At 55.5% G+C, this 16,576-nt stretch overlaps 1 protein-coding gene across 1 annotated transcript in view; it reads right to left on the reverse strand.

The window, feature by feature from the left end:
• Nucleotides 1-15,178, reverse strand: part of LOC132835245 (schwannomin-interacting protein 1-like) — a 28,093-nt gene extending 12,915 nt beyond the window's left edge. The window contains exons 1-6 of the mRNA XM_060854627.1: nucleotides 15,013-15,178; nucleotides 10,686-11,123; nucleotides 9,415-9,506; nucleotides 3,429-3,534; nucleotides 2,942-3,085; nucleotides 1,254-1,362 (exon numbers count right to left, since the gene is read on the reverse strand). Coding sequence (XP_060710610.1) covers nucleotides 1,254-1,362; nucleotides 2,942-3,085; nucleotides 3,429-3,534; nucleotides 9,415-9,506; nucleotides 10,686-11,114 — 880 coding nt within the window. The 5' untranslated portion in view covers nucleotides 11,115-11,123; nucleotides 15,013-15,178. The remainder of the gene's footprint in view (nucleotides 1-1,253; nucleotides 1,363-2,941; nucleotides 3,086-3,428; nucleotides 3,535-9,414; nucleotides 9,507-10,685; nucleotides 11,124-15,012) is intronic.
• Between the last annotated feature and the right edge of the window lie 1,398 nt (nucleotides 15,179-16,576).

The following is a 16,576-nucleotide window of genomic DNA, read 5'->3' on the forward strand; positions in this document are numbered from 1 at the left end:
GATCAAACCTTCACAAAGCTGTCAAACTGAGGGCAGAAGTTGCTTGAAGTTGGAGGTTGGTGAACAGACTGGTTTAATCCCTGAATGTCACTGGGGAAAGGGATGGAGAATCAAGTGAGGCCTGAAATTAGTCGTTGTCGAATTTAACGGCAGTAACTTTCTGCTGGACGTTGGGGAGACTGCCTGAACATTTACAGACAGCAGAAATGGGCATTAGAGTCACACACAAAAAGCTAACTCTGGGGTTTCAGACAACGCACCAAGGGGCAGAATGGAAATCACAACTTTGAGGTTTCAACGATAAATGCTTAGTGAATTCGAGGGCATAATCGTGAGGGAGCAGTAAAACAAATCATTTGGACTGCTGACAGTGAACAAGCTCCATTCTGGTATCTCACATTTGCAACACTGGGGTTAGATACAGAGTAAAGCTCCCTCTACACTGTCACCCTATCACACACTCCCAGGACAGGGACAGCACGGGGTTAGAAAAAGAGTAAAGCTCCCTCTACACTGTCACCCTATCACACACTTCCAGGACAGGGACAGCACGGGGTTAGATACAGAGTAAAGCTCCCTCTACACTGTCACCCTATCACACACTCCCAGGACAGGGACAGCACGGGGTTAGAAAAAGAGTAAAGCTCCCTCCATATTGTCACCCTATCACACACTTCCAGGACAGGGACAGCACAGGGATAGATACAGAGTAAAGCTCCCTTTCCACTGTCCCCCATCAAACACTCCCAGAACAGGGACAGCACAGGGTTAGGTAAAGCTCTCTCTACACTGACCCCCATCCAACATTCCCCAGGGACAGGGAAGCACAGAGTTAGGTACAGAGTAAAGCTCTCTCTACACTGTCCCCCATCAAACACTCCCAGGACAGGGACAGCACGGAGTTAGATACAGAGTAAATCTCCCTGTATACTGTCCCCCATCAAACACTCCCAGGACAGGGACAGCACGGGGTTAGATACAGAGTAAAGCTCCCTCTACACTGTCCCCCATTAAACATGCCCAAGACAGGGACAGCACAGAGTTAGATACAGAGTAAAGCTCCCTCACACTGTCCCTCCCCCCATCAAACACTCCCAGGACAGAGACAGCATGGGGTTAGGTACAGCATAAAGCTCTCTCTACACTGTCCCCCATCAAACATTCCCAGGACAGGGACAGCACGGGGTTGGGTAAGAGTAAAGTTCTCTCTACACTGTCTCCTTATTCCCACCCGTGGAGATTCACAGACTTACCGTGAATTTGCGAGTAGAGGTGCGATTGCAGATCCCAGATTTGCGGCAGCTTCATTGTTTGCAGGTCACTTCGCTCCATAGATTTGCCCCTGCCCTCGGCATCTTTCAGCTGAGGGAGAGAACGACCACTTCTGTTATGGAACTCACAGAGTACAGGAAACCAAAGAAGATTTCCATAGCATCTTTTCCAACCTCAGCAAGTATCAAGCCAATCAGGGACCTTCAGAGGCGGAATCACGTTTTTACTGTTAAAACCAGCAATGACTCTGTACACAGCCTCCGCGGAGCAGCTCACTTTCAATGAAAGAACGAGTTGGAGGAGCTGGTGTTGGACTGAGGTGGACAAAGTTAAGAATCACACAACATCAGGTTATAGTCCAACAGGTTTATTTGGAAGCACTAGCTTTCAGAGCGCTGCTCCTTCATCAGGTGGTTGTCAATGACAGACAGACAACTACCCGATGAAGTGCAGCGCTCTGAAAGTTAGTGCTTCCAAATAAACCTGTTGGACTATAACCTGGTGTTGTGCGATTCTTAACTCGTTGAAGGAAGGTAATGGGCCCAGGGGATCAGAGAACCTCTATGTTTTTCATCAAATTACTGGATATCTTACACGCAGCCAAGATAGCACAGATTGTCTGATCTTCATCGCATTTAAAGATGGTTTGCCCAACAGTGCTGCATTCCCTCAGCGCTGACCCTCCGACAGTGCCCACGCCCTCAGCGCTGACCGTCTGACAGTGCCCGCTCCCTCAGCACTGACCCTCCGACAGTGCCCACGCCCTCAGCGCTGACCATCTGACAGTGCCAATCCCTCAGCGCTGACCCTCTGACACTACCCACTCCCTCAGCGCTCACCCTCCAACAGTGCTGCACTCCCTCAGCGCTGACCCTCTGACAGTACCCGCTCCCTTAGCACTGACCCTCCGACAGTGCCCGCTCCCTCAGCACTGACTATCCGAAGTGCCCACCCCCTCAGCACTGACTATCCGACAGTGCCCACTCCCTCAGCACTGACCCTCCGACAGTGCCCGCCCCCTCAGCACTAACTATCTGCACTCCCTCAGCGCTGACCCTCCGACAGTGCTGCACTCCCTCAGCGCTGACCCTCCGACAGTGCCCACTCCCTCAGCACTGATCCTCCGACAGTGCCCGCTCCCTCAGCACTGACCCTCCGACAGTGCCCGCCCCCTCAGCGCTGACCCTCTGACAGTGCCCACTCCCTCAGCGCTGACCCTCTGACAGTGCCCACTCCCTCAGCGCTGACCCTCCGACAGTGCCCGCTCCCTCAGCGCTGACCCTCCGACAGTGCCCGCCCCCTCAGCACTGACTATCTGACAGTGCCCACTCCCTCAGCGCTGACCCTCCGACAGTGCCCGCTCCCTCAGCGCTGACCCTCCGACAGTGCCCGCCCCCTCAGCACTGACTATCTGACAGTGCCCACTCCCTCAGCGCTGACCCTCTGACAGTGCCCACTCCCTCAGCGCTGACCCTCCGACAGTGCCCGCTCCCTCAGCGCTGACCCTCCGACAGTGCCCGCTCCCTCAGCGCTGACCCTCCGACAGTGCCCGCTCCCTCAGCGCTGACCCTCTGACAGTGCGGAGCCACACCCATCCTGGAAGCTTGTGCCTGTGCGAGTTTGGAATGCTGAACAAACTTGCTCTTGAACAACAGTCGGCCGAACTCACCCGCTCGGCGGCTGCCCGCAGCAGCTGCTTCTCCTGGTCGAGTCTCTGCTGTAACAAGGCGAGACTTCTTTTGGCCTCACTCTCCAGCTCCTTCCTGCGGGATTCCAGACTCCCCTCAATGGGGGAGGATTCACCTGTAGTTGGCTGCGAACACAAACATTACAGTCGCACTGTCACAGATGGAAACTCCGCAGCCTGCCTTTCGGACCCTCCTCACTGTTTACTACAATCCCAAACTGTGTGTGCACTGCAGGCTTTGAAAAGATGGTGTTTTCCAAAGGGATGATGGGCTGAATTTGCCTTTCTGTGCTGCTTACCCCCACACCTCTTAAACTAAACCCTCATTGTTACAAGGTTCCCAGTCTACAGGGCCAAACATCACAATGAGATGTCAGAGAAACAGCACTGAACCAGTACGTTTGACCTTGCTGCACTGACAAATAGGGCCTGTCTCCCATGGACAGTAGCAAATGAACGCTCTCAGTACCTGAGGGGACGGTGTGCTGGAAACTCCCCCGACTGCCTCCTCAGCCTCACTCTCACTGCTGCTGTCATTGATGAAACAGAGCTGCAGGTTCATCCGACTGTGGAACCTGTGGGAGAGAGAGAAACAACGAACAAGGATTCACTGAGACACCATGAGGCAGTAGGATCTGAACAGGGGGCTGTACCCAACAGCGAGGCAGAATTGGCACACCCACCTCAGGTCGAAGGTCAGTGCCAAGGGAGTGGGTGCTGTTGGAGGGGCAGCGCTGAGGGAGTGGGCACTGTCGGAGGGTCAGTGCTGAGGGAGCGCCGCACTGTGGGAGGGTCAGTGCTGAGGGAGTGGGCACTGTTGGAGGGTCAGTGCTGAGGGAGTGCTGGACTGTTGGAGGAAAAGTGCTGAGGGGGCACCGCACTGTCGGAGGGTCAGCGCTAAGGGAGTGCCGCACTGTCGGAGAGTCAGTGCTGAGGGGGTGCCGCACTGTCAGAGGGTCACTGTCAGAGGGTCAGCGCTGAGAGAGTGCCGCACTGTCAGAGGGTCACTGTCGGAGGGTCAGCGCTGAAGGAGCGCCGCACTGTCGGAGAGTCAGTGCTGAGGGAGTGCCGCACTGTCAGAGGGTCAGCGCTGAGGGAGTGCCGCACTGTCAGAGGGTCAGCGCTGAGAGAGCGCCACACTGTCGGAGAGTCAGTGCTGAGGGAGTGCCGCACTGTCGGAGGGTCAGTGCTGAGAGAGCGCCGCACTGTCGGAGGGTCAGTGCTGAGGGAGTGCCGCACTGTCGGAGGGTCAGTGCTGAGAGAGCGCCGCACTGTCGGAGGGTCAGTGCTGAGGGAGTGCCGCACTGTCGGAGGGTCAGTGCTGAGGGAGTGCCGCACTGTCGGAGGGTCAGCGCTGAGGGAGTGCCGCACTGTCGGAGGGTCAGCGTTGAAAGAGTGCTGCACTGTCGGAGGGTCAGCGCTGAGAGAGTGCCGCACTGCCGGAGGGTCAGTGCTGAGGGAGTGCCGCACTGTCGGAGGATCAGCGCTGAGAGAGTGCCGCACTGTCGGAGGGTCAGTGCTGAGGGAGCGCCTCACTGTTGGAGGGTCAGCGCTGAGGGAACGCCTCACTGTTGGAGGGTCAGCGCTGAGACAGTGGCGCACTGTAGGAGAGTCAGTGCTGAGGGAGTGCTGCACTGTCGGAGGGTCAGCGCTGAGAGAGCGCCGCACTGTCAGAGGGTCAGTGCTGAGGGAGTGCCGCACTGTCGGAGGATCAGCGCTGAGAGAGTGCCGCACTGTCGGAGGGTCAGTGCTGAGGGAGTGCCGCACTGTTGGAGGGTCAGTGCTGAGGGAGCGCCTCACTGTCGGAGGGTCAGTGCTGAGGGAACACCTCACTGTTGGAGGGTCAGCGCTGAGGGAACGCCTCACTGTTGGAGGGTCAGCGCTGAGACAGTGGCGCACTGTAGGAGAGTCAGTGCTGAGGGAGTGCTGCACTGTCGGAGGGTCAGCGCTGAGAGAGCGCCGCACTGTCGGAGGGTCAGTGCTGAGGGAGTGCCGCACTGTCGGAGGGTCAGCGCTGAGGGAACGCCTCACTGTCGGAGGGTCAGTGCTGAGACAGTGCCGCACTGTAGGAGAGTCAGTGCTGAGGGAGTGCTGCACTGTCAGAGGGTCAGCGCTGAGAGAGCGCCACACTGTCGGAGAGTCAGTGCTGAGAGAGCGCCGCACTGTCGGAGGGTCAGTGCTGAGGGAGTGCCGCACTGTCGGAGGGTCAGTGCTGAGAGAGCGCCGCACTGTCGGAGGGTCAGTGCTGAGGGAGTGCCGCACTGTCGGAGGGTCAGTGCTGAGAGAGCGCCGCACTGTCGGAGGGTCAGTGCTGAGGGAGTGCCGCACTGTTGGAGGGTCAGTGCTGAGGGAGTGCCGCACTGTCGGAGGGTCAGCGCTGAGGGAGTGCCGCACTGTCGGAGGGTCAGCGTTGAGAGAGTGCTGCACTGTCGGAGGGTCAGCGCTGAGAGAGTGCCGCACTGCCGGAGGGTCAGTGCTGAGGGAGTGCCGCACTGTCGGAGGATCAGCGCTGAGAGAGTGCCGCACTGTCGGAGGGTCAGTGCTGAGGGAGCGCCTCACTGTCGGAGGGTCAGCGCTGAGGGAACGCCTCACTGTTGGAGGGTCAGCGCTGAGGGAACGCCTCACTGTTGGAGGGTCAGCGCTGAGACAGTGGCGCACTGTAGGAGAGTCAGTGCTGAGGGAGTGCTGCACTGTCGGAGGGTCAGCGCTGAGAAAGCGCCGCACTGTCAGAGGGTCAGTGCTGAGGGAGTGCCGCACTGTCGGAGGATCAGCGCTGAGAGAGTGCCGCACTGTCGGAGGGTCAGTGCTGAAGGAACGCCTCACTGTTGGAGGGTCAGCGCTGAGGGAATGCCTCACTGTTGGAGGGTCAGCGCTGAGACAGTGGCGCACTGTAGGAGAGTCAGTGCTGAGGGAGTGCTGCACTGTCGGAGGGTCAGCGCTGAGAGAGCGCCGCACTGTCGGAGGGTCAGTGCTGAGGGAGTGCCGCACTGTCGGAGGATCAGCGCTGAGAGAGTGCCGCACTGTCGGAGGGTCAGTGCTGAGGGAGCGCCTCACTGTCGGAGGGTCAGCGCTGAGGGAGTGCTGCACTGTCAGAGGGTCAGCGCTGAGAGAGTGCCGCACTGTTGGAGGGTCAGCGCTGAGGGAGTGCCGCACTGTCAGAGGGTCACTGTCGGAGGGTCAGCGCTGAAGGAGCGCCGCACTGTCGGAGAGTCAGTGCTGAGGGAGTGCCGCACTGTCAGAGGGTCAGCGCTGAGGGAGTGCCGCACTGTCAGAGGGTCAGCGCTGAGAGAGCGCCACACTGTCGGAGAGTCAGTGCTGAGGGAGTGCCGCACTGTCGGAGGGTCAGTGCTGAGAGAGCGCCGCACTGTCGGAGGGTCAGTGCTGAGGGAGTGCCGCACTGTCGGAGGGTCAGTGCTGAGAGAGCGCCGCACTGTCGGAGGGTCAGTGCTGAGGGAGTGCCGCACTGTCGGAGGGTCAGTGCTGAGGGAGTGCCGCACTGTCGGAGGGTCAGCGCTGAGGGAGTGCCGCACTGTCGGAGGGTCAGCGTTGAAAGAGTGCTGCACTGTCGGAGGGTCAGCGCTGAGAGAGTGCCGCACTGCCGGAGGGTCAGTGCTGAGGGAGTGCCGCACTGTCGGAGGATCAGCGCTGAGAGAGTGCCGCACTGTCGGAGGGTCAGTGCTGAGGGAGCGCCTCACTGTTGGAGGGTCAGCGCTGAGGGAACGCCTCACTGTTGGAGGGTCAGCGCTGAGACAGTGGCGCACTGTAGGAGAGTCAGTGCTGAGGGAGTGCTGCACTGTCGGAGGGTCAGCGCTGAGAGAGCGCCGCACTGTCAGAGGGTCAGTGCTGAGGGAGTGCCGCACTGTCGGAGGATCAGCGCTGAGAGAGTGCCGCACTGTCGGAGGGTCAGTGCTGAGGGAGTGCCGCACTGTTGGAGGGTCAGTGCTGAGGGAGCGCCTCACTGTCGGAGGGTCAGTGCTGAGGGAACACCTCACTGTTGGAGGGTCAGCGCTGAGGGAACGCCTCACTGTTGGAGGGTCAGCGCTGAGACAGTGGCGCACTGTAGGAGAGTCAGTGCTGAGGGAGTGCTGCACTGTCGGAGGGTCAGCGCTGAGAGAGCGCCGCACTGTCGGAGGGTCAGTGCTGAGGGAGTGCCGCACTGTCGGAGGGTCAGCGCTGAGGGAACGCCTCACTGTCGGAGGGTCAGTGCTGAGACAGTGCCGCACTGTAGGAGAGTCAGTGCTGAGGGAGTGCTGCACTGTCAGAGGGTCAGCGCTGAGAGAGCGCCACACTGTCGGAGAGTCAGTGCTGAGAGAGCGCCGCACTGTCGGAGGGTCAGTGCTGAGGGAGTGCCGCACTGTCGGAGGGTCAGTGCTGAGAGAGCGCCGCACTGTCGGAGGGTCAGTGCTGAGGGAGTGCCGCACTGTCGGAGGGTCAGTGCTGAGAGAGCGCCGCACTGTCGGAGGGTCAGTGCTGAGGGAGTGCCGCACTGTTGGAGGGTCAGTGCTGAGGGAGTGCCGCACTGTCGGAGGGTCAGCGCTGAGGGAGTGCCGCACTGTCGGAGGGTCAGCGTTGAGAGAGTGCTGCACTGTCGGAGGGTCAGCGCTGAGAGAGTGCCGCACTGCCGGAGGGTCAGTGCTGAGGGAGTGCCGCACTGTCGGAGGATCAGCGCTGAGAGAGTGCCGCACTGTCGGAGGGTCAGTGCTGAGGGAGCGCCTCACTGTCGGAGGGTCAGCGCTGAGGGAACGCCTCACTGTTGGAGGGTCAGCGCTGAGGGAACGCCTCACTGTTGGAGGGTCAGCGCTGAGACAGTGGCGCACTGTAGGAGAGTCAGTGCTGAGGGAGTGCTGCACTGTCGGAGGGTCAGCGCTGAGAAAGCGCCGCACTGTCAGAGGGTCAGTGCTGAGGGAGTGCCGCACTGTCGGAGGATCAGCGCTGAGAGAGTGCCGCACTGTCGGAGGGTCAGTGCTGAAGGAACGCCTCACTGTTGGAGGGTCAGCGCTGAGGGAATGCCTCACTGTTGGAGGGTCAGCGCTGAGACAGTGGCGCACTGTAGGAGAGTCAGTGCTGAGGGAGTGCTGCACTGTCGGAGGGTCAGCGCTGAGAGAGCGCCGCACTGTCGGAGGGTCAGTGCTGAGGGAGTGCCGCACTGTCGGAGGATCAGCGCTGAGAGAGTGCCGCACTGTCGGAGGGTCAGTGCTGAGGGAGCGCCTCACTGTCGGAGGGTCAGCGCTGAGGGAGTGCTGCACTGTCAGAGGGTCAGCGCTGAGAGAGTGCCGCACTGTTGGAGGGTCAGCGCTGAGGGAGTGCCGCACTGTCGGAGGGTCAGCATTGAGAGAGTGCTGCACTGTCGGAGGGTCAGCGCTGAGAGAGTGCCGCACTGCCGGAGGGTCAGTGCTGAGGGAGTGCCGCACTGTCGGAGGATCAGCGCTGAGAGAGTGCCGCACTGTCGGAGGGTCAGTGCTGAGGGAGCGCCTCACTGTCGGAGGGTCAGCGCTGAGGGAACGCCTCACTGTTGGAGGGTCAGCGCTGAGGGAACGCCTCACTGTTGGAGGGTCAGCGCTGAGACAGTGGCGCACTGTAGGAGAGTCAGTGCTGAGGGAGTGCTGCACTGTCGGAGGGTCAGTGCTGAGGGAGTGCCGCACTGTCGGAGGATCAGCGCTGAGAGAGTGCCGCACTGTTGGAGGGTCAGTGCTGAGGGAGCGCCTCACTGTTGGAGGGTCAGCGCTGAGGGAACGCCTCACTGTTGGAGGGTCAGCGCTGAGACAGTGGCGCACTGTAGGAGAGTCAGTGCTGAGGGAGTGCTGCACTGTCAGAGGGTCAGCGCTGAGAGAGCGTCGCACTGTCGGAGGGTCAGTGCTGAGGGAGTGCCGCACTGTCGGAGGATCAGTGCTGAGGGAACACCTCACTGTTGGAGGGTCAGTGCTGAGGGAGTGCTACACTGTTGGATGGTCAGTGTTGAGGGAGTGCTGCGCTGTCGGAGGGTCAGCACTGAGACAGTGCCGCACTGTAGGAGGGTCAGTGCTGAGGGAGTGCCGCACTGTCGGAGGGTCAGTGCTGAGGGAGTGCCGCACTGTCGGGGTCAGCGTTGAGAGAGTGCTGCACTGTCGGAGGGTCAGCGCTGAGGGAGCGCCTCACTGTCAGAGGGTCAGTGCTGAGGGAGTGCCGCACTGTCGGAGGATCAGTGTTGAGGGAGTGCTGCACTGTTGGAGGGTCAGTGCTGAGGGAGTGCTGCACTATCGGAGAAGAAAGAGAGAGAAAGAGAGAGAGAGAGTGAGAAAGATGGAGAGATTGTGAGGTAGAGACAGTGAACTACACACTGAGCAGCACTGCCCCATACCATGATGCACAGTGCTCTGAGGACTGTTTCCGTTCGGTTGCCGGGAGTCTATCGACTTGCATTTGGGCCAGTCTTGGTTAAGAGAGAATATTGACCAGCTCACATGTTCTGCCCCTACCTCGTGGTGCAGTGAAAGTTCGTCATCTGCCAATTGCTGTTGCTTGCTCTTTCCCAGGAGCTGAATCTCTCCATTCTCCTTCTGCTCCGCGGCTGGAATACAAAAGGGAATGCCGTCGGACTGGGAATGCAAACCAATGACATCGGTTAGGCCACTCTCGGAATACTGTGTGCAATTCTGTTGTGGGAGAAAATCCGCTACCCTGTCCACCCACATAAGGAACCATGTCTCCTAGGCCGCAACGCAAACTACCCAGAGTGCCTCAGCCTTCACCAAACAGACTAACTAAGACTCAAGGCAGTAAACAGGGAGATGGCTCAAGCTACTTCCAGACTGGGGAATCCATTCCCCGAGACAGCCTGACAATAGACTTCCTCACCCTCAGTAACCACAACCCCTCCCAAATCCCTAAGGGCAGCCTCGCTCCTCACACGCACTGAATGCAGTATTCCAAAAGCCGAAGGACAGTAGAAGGGGAGAGATTATAATGACAAAGGGATGGAGGTTACGAAAACAGAAATTGCTGGAAAAGCTCAGCGGGTCTGGCAGCACATGTGGAGAGAAATCAGAGTTAACGTTTTGGATTGAGCGACCCTTCTGAGGAGAAGGGATGGAGGTTTCCAAATGACAAGGTGTTGTTGATGGGGGTCATGAAGAGAGATCGAACTTTTCACAGCACAGAAACAGGCCATTCAGCCCATTCACTGCGGTGTAGGGATAGGTTGAACAGGCTGGGGCTGTTTTCCCTGGAGCGTTGGAGGGGTGACCTTATAGAGGTTTATAAAATCATGAGGGGTATGGATAGGGTAAATAGTCTTTTCCCTAGGGTCAGGGAGTCCAGAACTAGAGGGTACAGGTTTAGGGTGAGAGGGGAAAGATATAAAAGAGACCTAAGGGGCAACATTTTCACGCAGAGGGTGGTACGTGTATGGAATGAGCTGCCAGAGGAAGTGATGGAGGCTGGTACAATTACAACATTTAAGAGGTGGATGGGTATATGAATAGGAAGGGTTTGGAGGGATATGGGCCGGGTGCTGGCAGGTGGGACTAGATTGGGTTGGGATATCTGGTTGGCATGGACGGGTTGGACCGAAGGGTCTGTTTCCGTGCTGTACATCTCTATGACTGGCTTTCCCAGCCATTCCCTGCACTTTCCCAGGGCTCCGGGAGTTTGGAAATCTGTCTTATTGCAGCAACATGTTGGCTCCCAGGCGCCAGGGCAACAACTGGCCACCCCACTACCCGTGCCGGTGGGCGGTTGGCACACTCACCGACCCTTCTCCGGCAGCGGTGCCTGTTTTGCGGTTCCGCTCTCGGGCCTGCTGCCTCTCGTCCTCCTGTAGCTGGAGGCCGGCGATGTGACTCTCCAGGGTCTCCCAGTTCATGATGGGCAGCTCGCTCGCTGCTGCCTCCGACGGAGAGGTGCCCTCAGCAGGGGGTGGGGGCCCAGCCGGCGCCGCTCGGAGCCCCCAGCCAGACAGGCTGCCTGTCGGACTGGCACTGCTACCCTCCCCCACGGCCAGGCCCACTGGCCCATCCTGCGCCTGACCCTCGGGCGTTCTCAGCTCGCAGTCCTGAAAGCCCTCGTCGTCGGAGGAGCTGGATCCCAATCCCACCGGGGGCTTCTGCCCGGAGAGCCGGAACCTTCCGGAATCTGGCCTCGCCGTCAGGGAACTGAAGAGTTCACCTCCCGAATCCATACCATAGCTCTGCACCATTAAAAGAAAATAAAGGACATCCAGTTGGTCAGTGGCAATGTCACTGGAATTACAGCTGAGACATTCATCTTTGGGGGACATTTGTTTAAATCCCACATCAACAACTCATCAAACTTTCATTTGGCCAATCAAATGGGTCAGCACTTAAAAATGACAGGACATATGTACCAAGTGCAGGTGAACGGGATTGGTGAGCGGTTACAGACATGGCGAGGCACATGCTAAGTCTGGAACAGAAATCTCACCTCAGTGATGAGAAACCGGGCGTCGTGAAAGTCCATCTGGGGGTCACCAAATTGCGTTAGGGAACAAAATCTGCCATCCTTACCCGCTCTGGCCTACACATGACTCCGGACCCACGGCAATGGGGTTGGTTCTTAACTGCCCTCTGAAATGGTGGCACGGTGGCTCACTGGTTAGCACTGCTGCCTCACGGCGCCAGGGACGCGGGCTTGATTCCAGCCTCGGGCGACCGTCTCCGTGTCAAGATTGGAGTGGTGCTGGAAAAGCACAGCAGGCCAGGCAGCATCCGAGGAGCAGGAAAATCGATGTTTCGGGCAGGAGCCCTTCATCAGGAATCATCCTGATTCCTGCTCCTCGGATGCTGCCTGGCCTGCTGTGCTTTTCCAGCACCAATCCAATCTTGAGTCTGATCTCCAGCATCTGCAGGCCTCACTTTCGCCTACACTCTTCCCAGGACTGTGTGGGTTTCCTCCAGTCTCCTCCAGGTGCAGGTTAGAGTGGGTAGACCACAGGAAATGTTGGGTTATGGGGATAGGGAAGGAGGGTCCAGGTGGGATGCTATTTGGAATGTTGGGGTGTACTGAATGGGCCGAATGGCTTCTGCTTTCACTTCGGCATCTTGTGAACAACAGGAAACACTTTGGAGTTCTGTAAGAAAATGTCTGGGACAGCGAATAGGAAACTGGAGGATTATCACGTCAGCCATGATCTCACTGAATGGCTGAGGAGATCCAATGGGCTAAATGGCCTACTCCTCCTGATAAAGAGGTCAGTTTTCAGACATGGTGAGAGAGTGAAAGAGTGCGAGTGTGAGGGAGAGAGAGGGAGAGTGAGGGAGGGGGAGGGAGTGGGAGGAACTTGTGGGGAGGCTACGTATCTTGGAGGGTTGCTGGACTGGAGGAGGTTAAAGAGATCACTTGGTTAGAACATCATGGGTTTAAGGGATGTGTTCGATCACAAGCAAAAACAAAAAAACAGCACGAGCACAATCCAATCCCAGCTGCTCTCAGGTGAAAAACATTTGAACTGGCTTTTCAAAGGTTAAAGTACACAGGCAGAGCACAGAAACATGACTTACTGTAGTCCTTTGATTACAGAAGATTGAGCAGTGACAGAGAGATAATGGCCTCCAATGTTTGAAAAACAGAAAACAATATCACATCGCAACCGAGGCGGAGTTGGGACATTCCCCAAGATTTTCAATCTGCTGAACCTAAATGGCATTTGTATAGCACCTCTCTCGCAACCCAGTGTTCCACAAGGATCTGTTTTGGGACCATTGCTGTTTGTCATTTTTATAAATGACCTGGAGGAGGGGCTTGAAGGCTGGATGAGCAAGTTTGCGGATGATACGAAAGTCGGTGGAGTTGTTGACAGTGAGGAAGGATGTGGCAGGTTACAGCGGGATATAGATAAGCTGCAGAGCTGGGCAGAAAGGTGGCAAATGGAGTTCAATGTAGGTAAGTGTGAAGTGATACACTTTGGTAAGAGTAACAAGAAGATGGGGTACTGGGCTAATGGTCGATACTTGGTAGTGTGGACGAGTAGGATTTTGGTGTCCATGAACAGATCTCTGAGAGTTGCCACCCAGGTAAATAGTGTTGTGAAGAAGGCATATGGCGTACTGGCTTTTATTGGTAGAGGAATTGAGTTCCAGAGTCCTGAGGTCATGTTGCAGGTGTATAAGACTCTGGTGCGGCCGAATCTGGAGTATTGTGTGCTGTTTTGGTCGCCATACTATAGGAAGGATGTGGAGGCACTGGAACGGGTGCAGAGGAGGTTTACCAGGATGTTGCCTGGTATGGTAGGAAGATCGTATGAGGAAAGGCTGAGGCACTTGGGGCTGTTTTCATTGGAGAAAAGAAGGTTTAGGGGTGACTTGATAGAGGTGTACAAGATGATTAGGGGTTTAGATAGGGTTGACCATGAGAACCTTTTTCCACATATGGAGTCAGCTATTACGAGGGGGCATAGCTTTAAATTAAGGGGTGGTAGGTATAGGACAGATGTTAGGGGTAGATTCTTTACTCAGCGAGTCGTGAGTTCATGGAATGCCCTGCCAGTAGCAGTGGTGGACTCTCCCTCTTTATGGGCATTTAAACGGGCATTGGATAGGCATTTGGAGGATAGTGGGCTAGTGTAGGTTAGGTGGGCTTGGGTTGGCGCAACATCGAGGGCCGAAGGGCCTGTACTGCGCTGTATTTTTCTATGTTCTAACCCTCAAAGCAGTTAGCCATTAGTGGGTCCCATCTGCTGGGACACGGAAGATGCAGTGACCAATTCGCACACAGCAAGTTCCAGCAGACAGCAGTGAATAATTAACGTGATCAGATTTCGATGACAGTAGATTCGAGGGATAAACTGGGATAGAAACTGGGGAGCACACCCAGTGCTACCAACCTCCCTTTCACCCTTCATGGTACACTTGCCTTTATTGGTCAGTGTATCAAGTGTAGGAGTTAGGAGGTCATGTTGCGACTGTAGGGGACATTGGTTAGGCCTTTTGGAATACCGCGCTCAATTCTGGTCTCCCTGCTGTCGGAATGATATTGCCAAACTTGAAAGGGTTCAGAAAAGATTAACAAGGACGTTGCCAGACTTAGAGGGTTTGAGCTATAGGGAGAGACTGAATAGGATGAGGCTGTTTTCCCTGGAGCGTCGGAGGCTGAGGGGTGACCTTATAGAGGTTTACAAAATCATGAGGGCCATGGATAGGATGGATAGTCAAGGTCTTTTCCCCAGGGTAGGGGAGTCCAAAACTAGAGGGGCATCGGTTTAAGGTGAGAGAGGAAAGTTTAAAAGGGACTTCAGGGGCAACATTTTCACACAGAGTAGTACGTGTATGGAATGAGCTGCCAGAGGAAGTTGTGGATGCTGGTACAATGACATTTAAAAGGCATCTGGATGGGTATATGAATAGGAAGGGTTCAGAGAGATATGGGCCAAATGCTGGCAAATGGGACTAGATTAATTTAGGATATCTGGTCAGCATGGACGAGAAGAATCAAAGGATCTGTTTCCGTGCTGTATGACTCCACGGGGTGTCTGGAGAAGGCAGGATTGGTTTTACCTGAGGGGTGGCACCTCTGACAGTGCGGCACTCCCTGTGCAATGGCACAGGGTGTGTGTGCGCCCGCGTGGTTTACAACCAGTAGTGAGTGACTGGCTGTTAAAGAGGGCAGGTCCCACAGGATGATGGGTGTGCAAAGTGCCCAATTTGGGAGCCAAGGCAGAGAGAGATGGGGTACGCGTGAGGAATTTCAATAGGCAAGTCACACTGGGACTGGAGGATAATCCCAGCCTCTTGAGAATTGAAGGAATCTGGGGGAGGGAAAGGGGGAAGAAGCTTGCCTTAACACAGAAAAATACATGTATAAAAATTACCCTCCCGGGGTTGGCCCCTATTGCAACTGAAACGTGAAGGGGGTTTTAAAATGCTTGACTTTTCATGAAAACTGAAATCGTAGCCAACCCCTACAGCAATCACAGGAAGTCTCACTAATCGCGCTATTTTAAGATACTCACACAAACGCATTCTTGGTTTAAAGTGAAGTTTCCTTTTTTGTAACTTCCGGGTTTCCAATCTCTTGAGAATTTTTTTCTGCTCCCTTTCCTATTCCCGAAGTGTGAAACTCACCAAAAAGGGACGTGGATTCCAATTCTGGTTATCAGTGTCTGCTCTCTCTCCTCCTAAAAACTGCAGACTGGCCCAACCCAGTGCAGCCAACTCACTCCTGGATTCCCTTCCTCTTAAACTTATGAAATCAGACTGACTGCTTAAGTTCCTTTCCAACTTTTTCTCGCTGTTTTAACTCCTCCCAGTTCACTGGAGAGTCGGGGAGCTGTCACTTTCTCTCTCTCTCCCCACCTCCAGCAATAACTAGCATCTGATGCACTGATCTGTCAGTCAAAGACTTTGGCCAGAATAAATCCAGCAGAAAAGTAGCCCCGCGTAGATCATTATTAAGGCAAATAAGATCAACAGAATTAAATTTTAGGCAGAAATCTGCTGTAACGTCCCAATGCAGGAATACTAACTGATGCACATGGAGGAGATGGGGACACCACTGAAAGGTTTGACAGAGGAAGTCATGGAAACACACCCCTCAGTCCAACTGGTTCATAATCCCAAACTAATCTAGTCCCACCTGCCTGCTCCTGGTCCATATCCCTCCAAACCTCTCCTATTTAGACAGACTGTGTGTATGTGTGAGTGAGTGTGTGTGTGTGTGTGTGTGTGTGTGAGAGAGTGCCTTTGCATGCATCTATCTGGTTGCAGCTCTGTGTTTTTGCCTGTGGGTGTGTAGCTCGCTGCATCTTTTTGTGACTTTACTGACTCTTAGGGAGTCCACAATGACTCTGTGTGGAACGGAGCCACACTACTAATACCTTGGACTGAAGCTAAAAGTGAAATTAAGGATGAAGAGAGGCCATGGGGTATTCCCCCACACATGAACCCTCCTGCTAAAACTCATCACCCTAGTTTTTTTTAGATTAGATTACTTACAGTGTGGAAACAGGCCCTTCGGCCCAACAAGTCCACACCGACTCGCAACCCACCCATACATTTACCCCTTTACCTAACACTATGGGCAATTTTTAGCATGGCCAATTCACCTGACCCGCACATCTTTGGACTGTGGGAGGAAACGAACCGATGAAGGGCTTTTGCTGTTCCTTGGATGCTGCCTGACCTGCTGCGCTTTAACCAGCAACGCATTTTCAGCTGTGGGAGGAAACCCACGCAGACACGGGGAGAATGTGCAAACTCCACACAGTCGCCTGAGGCAGGAATTGAACCCGGGTCTCTGGCGCTGTGAGGCAGCAGTGCTAACCACTGAGCCACCGTGCCGCCCACAGGGCAAAAGATCCAGAGAAGTAGAATAAAGTTTGGAAAATGGAGAGCGTGTAGGACAAGAGGCAACCTGATTGAAGTTTATAGAGTAGTGGGGGTTGTAGATGGAGTCAGTGAGAGTTGTCATTTCCCTAGGATGGGGAATTTCAAAACCGGGGCACATTTTTAAGGGGAGACAAGAGAGATTTAAAAAAGACACGGGGGGGCAACATTTTTACACAGAGAATGATTCACGTGAGGACTGAACTTCTAGAGGAAGTGATGGATGCAGGAAGAATTACAATGTTTAAAAGACATTTGGATAAGGACATGAATAGGAAAGGTTTGGAGGGATATGGGCCAGGAG

Source organism: Hemiscyllium ocellatum, chromosome 44 (genome assembly GCF_020745735.1).
Source record: "Hemiscyllium ocellatum isolate sHemOce1 chromosome 44, sHemOce1.pat.X.cur, whole genome shotgun sequence".
Classification (NCBI taxonomy): domain Eukaryota; kingdom Metazoa; phylum Chordata; class Chondrichthyes; order Orectolobiformes; family Hemiscylliidae; genus Hemiscyllium; species Hemiscyllium ocellatum.